The sequence below is a fragment of the Lagenorhynchus albirostris genome, chromosome 16, assembly GCF_949774975.1.
Source record: "Lagenorhynchus albirostris chromosome 16, mLagAlb1.1, whole genome shotgun sequence".
NCBI classification, from domain to species: Eukaryota; Metazoa; Chordata; class Mammalia; order Artiodactyla; family Delphinidae; genus Lagenorhynchus; species Lagenorhynchus albirostris.
In genome coordinates, this window is record NC_083110.1 from 23994835 (window position 1) to 24007657 (window position 12823).

The 12823-nt window shown below is 55.8% G+C and overlaps 1 protein-coding gene across 3 annotated transcripts in view; it reads left to right on the forward strand.

Moving 5' to 3' along the window:
* CDH23 (cadherin related 23) overlaps positions 1–12823 on the forward strand; it is a 394527-nt gene that overhangs the window by 356595 nt on the left and 25109 nt on the right. For 2 of the 3 annotated variants that reach the window (XM_060125509.1, XM_060125510.1), the window contains 6 exons: positions 3277–3498; positions 3792–3911; positions 4568–4748; positions 10881–11014; positions 11566–11775; positions 12329–12436. In XM_060125509.1, coding sequence (XP_059981492.1) covers positions 3277–3498; positions 3792–3911; positions 4568–4748; positions 10881–11014; positions 11566–11775; positions 12329–12436 — 975 coding nt within the window. Of the gene's footprint in view, positions 1–3276; positions 3499–3791; positions 3912–4567; positions 4749–10435; positions 10784–10880; positions 11015–11565; positions 11776–12328; positions 12437–12823 lie in introns of those variants that run through there. The other variant, XM_060125511.1, reaches the window with a different exon arrangement.

A 12823-nucleotide genomic window follows, 5' to 3' on the forward strand; every position in this document is an offset into this window, starting at 1 on the left:
TAGTACTCCTCTCACCCAGGCCCCAGCCTCTCTTAGTCCCTGCACCCTAGATGTCTGCAGGATGCTCTCACACACACACACCCCCTCTAGTCCTCTGCTCTTGCACCCCACCCAGCACTGACACCGCTGGCAATATCTTTCTCCTCTTTCAAGTCCTGGTCTCAGAGAGAAGGGGCTCCGTGGGACAGCACTATTAGAGCCCCCCACTCTCAGCCCCTGCAGCCTGGACGATGGTTAAACCCACTTCCAGGAGTCTGGGAAAGTAGGAAATGTCAGTACCACCACCCGCATTGGTGAGGCTGGAACCCAGCCCTCTCCTGTAGGGCGGCACTCAGTGTGCTCTTGCTGGCCGAAGGGGCCCAGGAGGATGCAATGCTGGGCTCCTCGCCAGTGGTAAGTGCTCAGAGCTGTATTTTTTTTTAACATCTTTATTGGGGTATAATTGCTTTACAGTGGTGTGTTAGTTTCTGCTTTATAACAAAGTGAATCCGTTATACATATACATATGTTCCCATAGCTCTTCCCTCTTGCATCTCCCTCCCTCCCACCCTCCCTACCCCATCCCTCTAGGTGGCCACAAAGCACCGAGCTGATGTCCCTGTGCTATGCGGCTGCTTCCCACTAGCTATCTACCTTACGTTTGGTAGTGTATATGCGTCCATGCCTCTCTCTCGCTTTGTCACAGCTCACCCTTCCCCCTCCCCATATCCTCAAGTCCGTTCTCCAGTAGATCTAGTCTGTCATACAGAGTGAAGTAAGTCAGAAAAAGAAAGACAAATACTGTATGCTAACACATATATATGGAATTTAAGAAAAAAGAATGTCATGGAGAACCTAGGGGTAAGACAGGAATAAAGACACAGACCTACTGGAGATCAGAGCTGTGTGCAGAGCCACAAGATGAACTCGGTGGCCTTCCTTGACAGTCATCTTTACTCAAATATTTGGGGCCTCTACCACCATTTTTAATGGAAACTAATGCAAACACGTTATGGAAAAGATTGCAAAATTTATATGAGCTTTCAAAGATAACAGGAGGGATTTCAAAGGTATTTCATTCTTGAGACAAAGGCTTCAGGCTCTTCCCCAACTCAGTGCAGGTTCCCTCTCCTTCTCCGGTGGGGAAGTTTGAGCAACGTAAAGCTAATGCATTTTCCCTCTCTGTGTGATTGTTATTTTTATGAAGATTCATTGAGACTCTAAGACCCAAAGGAATACCTCCCTGATGGAGGAGGGATTCAGACTGATGATGGCAGACCAGATCCTCGGAATGTCTGAGCCAGAAGGGATGTTAAAGAAAAGTCAAGTCCCTTACTAACAGACAGAAAAGGTCCAGAAAGGACGTCTGTGACACGTCCAAGGTTACAGAGCCCCATCTCAAGGCTGTCAGGCCTACCTGCTTTGGAAACAGTTCCAGCAACCACCTAACATGCCCCGCCCCCCACCCTCCCCCTGCCAAATCTAGAGCTGCTGCTCAGGGCACTCATACCCTCCGCAGGGGCAGTGACAGTCTTCTGTCCATCTGTCCATCCTTCCACGGGTGGTTCCAGAGCCAGCCAGACCCCAGAAAAGGTGCACACAAGTTGTCTACATCCAGCTTTTTGCACCACCTGCTTTCTGTTCCCTGCCCTTGGCAACGGCCTGGTCACACTCTCTCTACCCAGATGTTTTTGAAGTTGTTATAACCTTATTATTTTATATTAGTCACTAATTACACTTTGTATCAGTCAGGGTCCTGGCAGGAAACAGAGGCACACTCAGAAAGGGCTCAACTGAAGAAAGTTTAATGGAGGGACTGTTTACAGAGGGCTGGTGAAGCACCCGTAGACTAAAAACTGCAGGAAGCCATTACCACCCACGGGTGCAGAAGGACAAGAAGAGGGCGTGAGGTGACTGGAGCCCAGTGAGGGCCAGAGGCGTGAAAGAGGGGCCACCCAGCAGGAGAAACACAGCCTCCGGCAGAACTGCAGTGAGGAAAGGAGGGAGTGAGGGAGAAATGCCCCCCCCCCACCTCTCCTCCTGTCTTCTGCCGGGACCTCGCATTGGCCAAACCATCTGGAAGCCTGATGGCAAGGGAGCCCAGGTGAGGCCGTCCACAGAGGACATCCTCCCAGGTGGAGAAGCAGAGAAGAGAGGAGGGCAGCCGAGGGACACAGAATACCAGCACATGGCTAATTTCTTCCTTCCACTTATCTCCTCTGCCTGGGAAGTGCCACATCAACCATTTCTCAATGGTTCTTGAGTGCTGCTTGCTGAGTTTCGATTGGCTGAATATTACCTGTGGTCTGATTGGACCAAGCATCAGCCAAAAATGGCCAATCACAGGAGAATATGGAGTGAAATTGTCCTTGCAGTGAAGTCATGCGCTATGAGCTTTATTTTTCACAGCTCAACAAATTCTGCACGTGTAGTAGCCCCAAACCCGATGTCCTTCCTCTCAAAAGTGCTGAAAATAGGCATTGCTTCCAGTTACATGGACAATGGGTGAAGTTTAAACGGGTGGGCTGAGTACATCACATTCTTGCTTTTTGTGATCTGGAAGGAGGCCCAGGGTCAGTAAGGCCCTGGCCCAGTCAAAGCTATGGGCTGGAGAACGAAATTGGGCCATTTGTAGAGACGTGGATGGATCTAGAGACTGTCATACAGAATGAAGTAAGTCAGAAGGAGAAAAAAATATATCGTATATTAACGCATATATGTGGAACCTAGAAAAATGGTACAGATGCAGGACAGAAATAGAGACACGGATGTAGAGAACAAACGTATGGACACCAAGGGGGGAAAGTCGCGGAGGGGGGTGGTATGATGAATTGGGAGATTGGGATTGACATATATATACTGATATGTATAAAATGGATAACTAACAAGAACCTGCTGTATAAAAAATAAATAAAAATTTTAAAAAAGCTCTGGGCTGGAGGCAGTTACTGGAGTTCATTTCATATGCCAATTGTAATCACTAGAGCAACGTGCTAGCAAGGATCCTGAGGTTGCATCCGGCCTCAGCAGTGCCGTGATCGGTTAGTGATGTCATGGACGATAAGAGTGGTGGTGCGAGTGCCATCCTGGACCTAAGCAGTTGCCTAGCTTGGCTTTTGACAGAGCCTCTGGGACTTCCTCTGTCAGCCTGGGACTTCCCTCGCTCTCATCCTTCCCCCTTTCCCTCACCATGTTGGATCACGCTGAGTAAGTGCAGCCTAGGAATGCATCCAGCTGGCTCCACCTCAAACCCTCTAGCCAGCTGACCAAGGAACCTGATGGTGCTCTTCTCCACAGGCCACCACCCACGTGTATGTGACCATCGTGGACGAGAACGATAACGCGCCCACGTTCCAGCAGCCCCACTACGAGATCTTACTGGATGAGGGCCCGGACACAATCAATGCCAGCCTCGTCACCGTCCAGGCACTAGACCCGGATGAGGGACCCAACGGCACAGTTACCTATGCCATCATTGCCGGCAACATCATCGACACCTTTCACATCGACAGGCACACGGTCAGTGGCTGGTGGCGGGGTCCAGGAAGAGGGTCAGCTGGCCAAAGGGATTGGAGGGGAGCTCAGTGACATCATGGGGGTGGGAGCAGAGCAAAGATGGAGTCCGGGAGGAAACTCGGGGGGGCAGCCAGTACGGGAGGATGAAAAGGTTAGGTGGGGCCTGGTTTAGAGGACAACAGGGACTCCCTGTCATGGCCAGGATGTTAGGGCCAACCTCCCTCCTGGGGTGGTCAGAGGATGCCCCAGACCCACCATCTGTTGATCCACCCTCGTCCCCTCTACTTATCCTGCAGGGAGTCATCTATGCTGCCAAGGAGCTGGACTACGAGATCAGCCATGGCCGCTACACCCTGATCGTCACCGCCACGGACCGGTGTCCCATCTTGTCCCATCGCCTCACCTCTACCACCACGGTGGGTGGGTGGGTAGATGGGACAGAGCCCCAACTTGGGGGTGGGGTAGGACAGGTCACAGAAAGGTCCTGTGGGGAAGCGGGGTTTCCAGGAGAAACGCCTAAATCCACGAGCCCTGTCCTGGTCTCAGCAACTCACCCAAACTTGCAGTGTGACTTTGAGGAGGTTACTGAACCTCTCTGCGTGGCTGCAGCTATCAGATAGATGATGACACCTGCCTTCCTCCCCTTCACGGGAAGGGCACAAACTCCAGTCAGACCGACAGGGGTTCATGTCCCTGATCTTCTACTTCCTAACTGTGTGACTCTGGGCAAGTCACTTAACCTCCCTGAGCTTCACTTTCCTCCTCTGTAAAGGGGGGATAATAAAAAACTGTTTCAGGGTGTGGGAGGAGCAAACGAAACCAGAAAAACGATGACCATAGTACAGCAATAAACAGAAGTTCATAGCATTATTATTAATAATATTATTATGCCCATAGAGAGACTTTGACAATAACAATAGCTTATCCACATGAATAGCTTAAAAAGCCCTCCCACATCCATTAACCAGTATGATTCTTCCATCATCCTATGAGGCAGGATTATCAGATCCAGTTTACAGATGAACAGGGCTGGCTGGGGTGCGGTCCTGACTAAGTTCGCTCATCATCTCAGGTGCTTGTGAACGTGAATGACATCAACGACAATGTGCCCACCTTCCCCAGAGACTACGAGGGACCATTTGATGTCACCGAGGGCCAACCAGGACCCAGAGTGTGGACCTTCCTGGCCCATGACCGGGACTCGGGCCCCAATGGGCAGGTGGAGTACAGCATCGTGGACGGAGACCCTCTGGGTGAGTGGGGCCTGAGCTGGGTGATGGGGGTGGCATGACCCAGCGGGCCTCTCCCCGACCCCACTCAGGAGCAGGATGAAAAAGGAGGTCTCAAGGCAATTAGCCCCACCATTGTGCGATGGGGCCTCAGTTTCCCCACCCATAAGATGATGAAAGTAATCTTCTCCCAGGAATATGGTTCAGAGAACACTCTGAAATCTGGGAGCAGAGGCTGGTAGCCTTGGAAGGTCACAGACTCCTTTGAGAATCTGACAGAAAACACCCCTGTGTCATACCCAGAGAAATGGCTCCAGGCAAGAGGAAAGACGAGCATCCTTGCCCCAGACCTTCAGGACCCCCCAAATGCACACATGCAGGGAGCACCCAGATTTTTCTGCACATCTCATCATCCCTTAATAGCCTTCACAACTAGCCCGACTGTTCTCCTCAGTTGAAGAGCAGGGCTTGCCTGGCCAGAGCAATTTCTCAGGATAGTTTTTACTCACTTTTGTAGAGTAGGAATCCCAAACTCAAGGCCTGCTGGGGCCATGCAGGGAGCACACATGGGAGAAAAGGTCTGGGGAGCGGGGAGCGCGCGTGGGAGAACAGGTCTGGGGAGCGGGGAGCGCGCGTGGGAGAACAGGTCTGGGGAGCGGGGAGCGCGCGTGGGAGAACAGGTCTGGGGAGCGGGGAGCGCGCGTGGGAGAACAGGTCTGGGGAGCGGGGAGCGCGCGTGGGAGAACAGGTCTGGGGAGCGGGGAGCGCGCGTGGGAGAACAGGTCTGGGGAGCGGGGAGCGCGCGTGGGAGAACAGGTCTGGGGAGCGGGGAGCGCGCGTGGGAGAACAGGTCTGGGGAGCGGGGAGCGCGCGTGGGAGAACAGGTCTGGGGAGCGGGGAGCGCGCGTGGGAGAACAGGTCTGGGGAGCGGGGAGCGCGCGTGGGAGAACAGGTCTGGGGAGCGGGGAGCGCGCGTGGGAGAACAGGTCTGGGGAGCGGGGAGCGCGCGTGGGAGAACAGGTCTGGGGAGCGGGGAGCGCGCGTGGGAGAACAGGTCTGGGGAGCGGGGAGCGCGCGTGGGAGAACAGGTCTGGGGAGCGGGGAGCGCGCGTGGGAGAACAGGTCTGGGGAGCGGGGAGCGCGCGTGGGAGAACAGGTCTGGGGAGCGGGGAGCGCGCGTGGGAGAACAGGTCTGGGGAGCGGGGAGCGCGCGTGGGAGAACAGGTCTGGGGAGCGGGGAGCGCGCGTGGGAGAACAGGTCTGGGGAGCGGGGAGCGCGCGTGGGAGAACAGGTCTGGGGAGCGGGGAGCGCGCGTGGGAGAACAGGTCTGGGGAGCGGGGAGCGCGCGTGGGAGAACAGGTCTGGGGAGCGGGGAGCGCGCGTGGGAGAACAGGTCTGGGGAGCGGGGAGCGCGCGTGGGAGAACAGGTCTGGGGAGCGGGGAGCGCGCGTGGGAGAACAGGTCTGGGGAGCGGGGAGCGCGCGTGGGAGAACAGGTCTGGGCAAAGGGAAGAGGGAGTGGCGGGGGCTGCAGCAGCCACAGCTCCGCTCTTGCCGATTGTGGTCAGGTTGAAATGCAGGCCCGGAGTAGGGGCGGGGGAGCCCTTCCCATTTTTAAAAGAAATGCTGGAAATCCAAATCTTTGTGAAACATCCTGATTTTAATTGAGCACTCAATAAGTATGTACTGAGCATTTGCTCACCACATTCCAGGCGCTGAGGATACAGTATGGTAAAAACAGATACAAATCCCTGCCCTTATAGAACATATGTTCCAGTTGGAAGATACAGGCCATGAACATAACTGGTTAAGCAGACGACTTAGTCTATTGGGAGGTGCTAAGCGCTATGGAGAAATATAAAGCCAGGAGATGGGGAATGCCAGGGTGAAGGCTGCAGTTTTAGAAAGACTGCTCAAGGAAGACCTGTGCAAGGAGGTGACATTTGAGCAAAGACCTGAAGGAAGTGAGGAATGGGTCATGTGGACATCCAGGGAAGAGCATGACAGACAGAGGGAGCAGCAAGTGCAAAGGCCCTGAGGTTGGAGTGTGCCTGGCTTGTTCACAGAGGAGCAGAGCGGCCCAGTGGCTGGCATGAAGCCAGGCAAGGGGAAGAGTAAGAAGAGATGAGATCAGAGAGGTAATAGAGACAGATGTTGGGTCTTGTAGGCCATTATGAGGACTTGGCTTTTTCTCCGAGTAACATGGGAACCATAGGAGGGCTTTGAGCACAGGAGGGATGTGATTTGACTTAGATTTCAACAGGAGCACTCCATTTCCTGAGCTCAGACCAGACCATAGAGGTTGGGGAATGGCTGGTAGGAGCCTGTTGCAGTCACTGGGGCTAGAGATGGTGTAGCTGGGACCAGGGAAGCGGCGCTGGAGATCGTGAGAGTTCTGGTATATTTCACAGACGGCCAATAGGACATGCTGACTGATTGGATGTGAGATGTAACCTAAAGTCAAGGATGACACCAAGGTTTTGGCCTGAGCAGCCATGCTGTTAGCAGATGGGAAGACAGCAGCAGGAGCAGGAAAGGTGGGGCGATGGGGAGGAGGGTGAGGTTAGGTTTGAGATGTCAGATAGGCCTTGGATATACAAGCCAGGAGTTCAGGAGAGAGGTCTGCAGTGGAGAGATGTATTTGGGAGTAGTCACCCCAGAGATATTTAAAGGCATGAGATGAGAGGACTGCACTGACACAGCAGGCAGAGGAGAGGTTATAGAACCTGGGATGAATTTTCAATTAAGAGGCTACAAACACAAACCCACTTCTGTAGGGCCCGACGTGGAGCCCCTGCTGTCCAGAGCTTGCGGTGGGCCACTCTGTTCTGACATGTCACCCTTTCATGTCCCGAAAGTCCTTTCCCTGTGCCTTCCTGCTCTGCCTTTCTCCTGTGCTCTTGTCACACACACGCCCAGCAGTTGTATCATGTCACGGGAGCCCTGCTCCTGTTCGGTAGGATGCCAAAGTCTGCTTGACAGGTGGCTGCTGGGTGGGCAGCTGAGCCCCTCCCAGGAAGGGACCCTCTCTGCACCCGCCTCCAGGGTGCGGGGCTCACACTCATGCCCAGCAGACTGCAGACTGCTCCCTGCCACGGGCCTTTGCTGTCCTGAGCAGAACCTGCCAGGTTAAGTGCACACAGGATTGGGGCCAGCCTAGGGACTTGCGGCCTCACAGGGGCAGGCAGAGAGGCAGGCCCCTAGGGCAGTGAGAGGGGTCAGGAGTTTACCCAGGCTGACCCGGCCTGGGGCTCCCTCCCCCTGGAAAGGAAGAGTAGACATTCACAGCCCAAAGGTAACTTGGGGATCACCAAGAACTGCCCCCGCTCCAGAGGAGATAAGCAGAGGCTGGGCGGGGTGAGGTGGGTGACCTAGTGCTGTGCTGGAGCGGCTCGCGCAGGTCGCGACATCCACTCCCCACCTCTCTCCTCACCTCCGGGTTCCCTGACACCATGTTGGTAATTTGAAAAACTGACAAACACTATAAATCAGGGCTGTTTTCCTGGAAAGCCAGTTGAGCAACACCACGGGTGAAAGGATGTACTCCAAGCCACCCGGCTTCAAGGTCACCTTCCCACCACTGCAGCCTGAACCTGGAGGGGGCTCCTGCTGGTGGGAAGACATCAGGGCTGCCTGGGCTCTTATAAGCCCCACTAAGCTGTGAGGAGGCACGTGGTCAAAGAGCAGTTGGGAGGACTTCCCTGGTGGCGCAGTGGTTAGGAATCCGCCTGCCAATGCAGGGGACACGGGTTCGAGCCCCGGTCCGGGAAGATCCCACACGTCGCAGAGCGGCTAGGCCCGTGAGCCACAACTACTGAGCCTGTGCTCTAGAGCTCACGTGCCACAACTACTGAAGCCTGCGCGCCTAGAGTCCGTGCTGCACAACAAGAGAGGCCACTGCAATGAGAAGCCCGCGCACCACAACGAAGAGTAGCTCCCGCTCAACACAACTAGAGAAAGCCCGCGCACAGCGGTGAAGACCCAACGCGGCCAAAAAAAAAGAACGGTTGCGAAACAGGCCATGTCACTTGCGCCTCTCCCCCCTGTATCCTGGCCTTCTCAGAACCTCCAGCGGCCCTTTCTGGTCAGGTCCACTCATGGGACCCCTTTCTTACATCCTCATCTTCCGTGTAAGCCCCCAGCTCCTTCACAGGGCTGCCTGGGCTCCCTTTCAGGATGCCCCTAACAATACAAAGAGCTGCCGTGGGTCCAGCTTACACGAGGTGAACTGGGGCTTGTCCAGTACCAGCACAACCCTGCTGTGGTACCTCTTTATTAGCCCATTTTTCAAATGAGAACATCAAGGCGAGATTTAATCACACGCCCAAGGGCACATAGAGCGAAGTCAGCATTGCAGACCGGGATATGACTGATGGGAAGCCTCTGCTTTTGACCCTCTATCTCCAAAAGGAGTGGAGTGTTGGGGGGTTCAGGCCCCGGGGCAAGCTGCTGAGGAGGGCATTTTGCTGTCTGGGGGCCTTTGACCTGCCTACCTCCCCCACTGAGCTGACCTTGTGGGGGTCTAGCCTGGGCCCAGCCCCCAGCACCCCAGGCCTGCTCAGGCAGGCTGCCTTCGGAACCTCTTCCCTTCCATCAATGGGGTGGTTCGCTTTGGAGAGAAGGCAGCTGGCCATCTGCTTGTACGTGGCCAGGGGCTGAGACAGGGCTGGGAAACCCCTAGAAAGGGAATCCCCTGTTCTTTGGAGACCTTGGATGATCAGCTTCAGGAAATCCTGCTTCAAGTGGCTTCCGCCCCTCTAAGCAGGGTGTAGCCCATAGGACTGCTGGGAGCGGAAGGGCTGGTGGGAAATCCCAGCTGCAGGTGGGCCGCGGAGGGGCTGTTTCGGTAAATCAGAGCCGTAGGAGCTGGAGGCAGGGAGTTGTGAGGTAGGTAGAAGCAGGCAGAGAAAATTGTTGGGGAGCTTGGGCCTCTGTCCTTGCTGCACCCTTGCGTGCTGTGTGTCTCTGAGCGAGTCATTGCCCCACTCTAAGCCTTTTCCCCCAGATGCCAAAAGGGAAAGTGAAGGAAGTAACTTTCTCACTGTTCCCAGTTCCTGGGGGAGCGCAGAGAGGTGACCCCCTCTTCCTCACACTCTCCCCTCCTCCCTCGTTCATCCTCCCTCACGTTCCTCAGCCCCCTGAGCACTCCTGTCCAATTGGGACCCCACTGGCTCCCCTGTCATCCTGCCCCTCTACTCTTCTCCTCCACCCCTACCTGTTCTTACCCCTCCCACCCTGGTCAGCTCTGAGTGGTAAGTCCCATGGATGTAGTGAGCTGAGATGCAGAGCCCTAGGTTCGAGTCTGGGTTCTACTGTTTACTTGCTATGGGGGCTCTTACAAGTCATCACCCTTCTCTCCCGTTTCGTTTTCCAAAGGACACGGGATGGTCTCTGAGGTCTCTTCCAGTTCAGAGCCTGAGAATCTGAGGTTCTTGCTCTAGACATCCTCAGACATCTGGCCCCTCAGCCTGGCCAAGACAAGGATTGAAGCCAAAGGGCCAGCTGAGGGTCCTCAGCAACCTCAAAGAAAGGAAATCAGGTCCACCTAGGCGCCAAGGGATGGCCATAGGCCTGGGAGAGCCCTGGCTGCGCTCCGTGTGGCTCCATTCAGGGCTGAATGGAGGGCAGTTGGGGGCTTCCCTGTCCCTAATCCCTCCTGCTCCGTCCTGCCCCGGTGCCTCACCACTAGCAAGGAGTCCCTTTGGGGTTAGCTTTGCCCTTCCCCAATATGCTGTTTTACAAGATGTGGTATCTGGAAAGGATCGTACCTGACAAAGCTTCCGACACCTTCGTTAATTGATTTCAGATCAATAGTGGTGACAAAGAGAGTGCGTTTGTAGAAAGGGAGCCCTCACTTTTTCGACATAACCGTCCTACCCAAGGTGGGTCCCTGGCCTGGCATCTCAGGCCCAGCAGGGCATGAGTGGGCCCCTGCCCGCTTGTACCCCTAGGAGTTATCTGTTCTCCTGCCTCCTGCACTTCCCAGCCCTCGGCAGGTCCCACGAGGGTCTGAAGCCGGGGGTGCTGGAGGGCCCACGCCCCAGCTGCCCCTGACCCTGGTGAGTAAGGCTCAGTAGAGGAAGCAGGGGAAGGCCTGGGCTCTCCACCACTCTTGGCCATTCTCAGCTGACCCTGGCTTCTCCTGGGTGACACCAGGGGAGTTTCTGATCTCTCCCGTGGAAGGGGTGCTGCGGGTCCGGAAGGATGTGGAGCTGGACCGGGAGACCATTGCCTTCTACAACCTGACCATCTGTGCTCGAGACAGGGGGGTTCCCCCGCTCAGCTCCACGGTGAGTCTGGGGGCCCCATTCCACTGGCTTCACCTCCCTGCTCCCTGAACTCTCCATAGAGACTCCTATAAACGCTGCCACCTTCGTGCCCATAGCAACCTCAGGCTGCTCTGGAGCCAGTCCAGGCCCTCAGGGCCCCTACCAGACCCGCAAGTGCCTCGTGAGGCTCACCCGTGGAGGCTGGACCTGGCGCCTGGCAGCCTCCCTGGGGAGGCTGTGCTGTCAGCCAGGCCTCTGCACCTGTCACTCTGCCATTTCCAGCCCGCCTCTGCCTCTATTTTTCCTCCTTCCCTCTTATCCTCGTTTTCATCCTCTTGCCTTTTTTGTTATCATTTTCTTGGGCTTCCTCTTTCTTGCCCACGACGAGCTGCACCTTTCCTTCCTCCGTTACCACCGCTTTGCTGTCCCGCTCCACCTGCCTCCTTGCCTCTTCCTCGGCCGCCATGTCCACCATCCCGTTCTCTGCCTCCCCTCTCTCCTCCATCTCCCCCGCGCCCGCTTTTCTCCTGGTCCTTCTCCTTCACTTCCTCCTCTTCCCTGACGTGCCCCAGATGCTGGTGGGGATCCGGGTGCTGGACATCAACGACAACGACCCCGTGCTGCTGAACCTACCCATGAACATCACCATCAGCGAGAACATCCCCGTCTCCAGCTTCGTCACCCGTATCCTGGCCAGCGACGCTGACAGCGGGTGCAACGCCCTCCTCACCTTCAACATCACCGCGGGCAACCGAGAGCGGGCCTTCTCCATCAACGCCACGGTAGGGCTGGGTCTGACCCCAGGGAAGCCCCCAGGATTTTTCCTAAAAAACAGGACCCTGCCCCAGGGGCTTTTCTACTCTGCTGTCTGGGCTTCTGTTGGTTCCACTTCCTCCTCAAGTCTCTACCCTCCACTGGGATGTGGGGTCTCTGTGGGAAGCATGGAATCTAGGATTCCTAGGGGAGCCACTTCTGGGGTCCCTGTCACCCCAAGGCTTGTCGTGTGCAGGGATGGGACCAGAGCTTCGGTACCACTTGGTTTGTACCAAGATGCACAAGAAGTCCTCGCTTGACCTCTTGGAGTGTTACCGGCTGCTGTCACCGTGGGGTCCTCAGAGGGACCGTCCCTTTCAGGCAGCAAGACCTGGGCATTGGTGGGTCACTCTTGCTGTGGCAAGGCCCTGCTGGTCCATTTTGGTCCTTCTAGACCGTATCTTTGGTGATTTAGGGAGATCATTCACGGCCATTCCTACAGGCGGAGCAGTTGGGCCTCCGTGGGCCAGAGCCCAAAGTAGGGGAAGGTCATTGCTCAGCTCACCAGCCTCTACATCCCAGACAGGGATCGTCACTGTGAACCGGCCCCTGGACCGCGAGCGGATCCCGGAATACAAGCTGACCATTTCCGTGAAGGACAACCCGGAGAATCCGCGCATAGCCAGGAGGGTAAGGCTGGAGGGCACAGTGGGGAGCAGGGCCGGTGCTGGATGCACCCAGGCGGCACGGCCCGCGGGCTAGAGGCACAGGTTTTGGCGTAAGCGAGGGCTGGGTTCAAATCCCACTTCTGCCTGTCAGTGGGTGTGTGGCTTTGGCAAGTGGTTGTCTCCCAGCCTCCACTTTCTCTTCTGCCAAATGGAGACATACCTACCCCAGAATCGTGGAGAGGACTTGAAGGAGCCCATGTCTGTCAAGTCCTCGGCACAGTGCCTGGCATATGGCAAACGCTCAGTAAATACCAGCTATCATCTCTTCTCCCCAAACCACAGATACTTGGGCACACACGACAGCAGTGTCAGGGGTGGCAGTCGGGGGGACACATGTACACAAGCACGT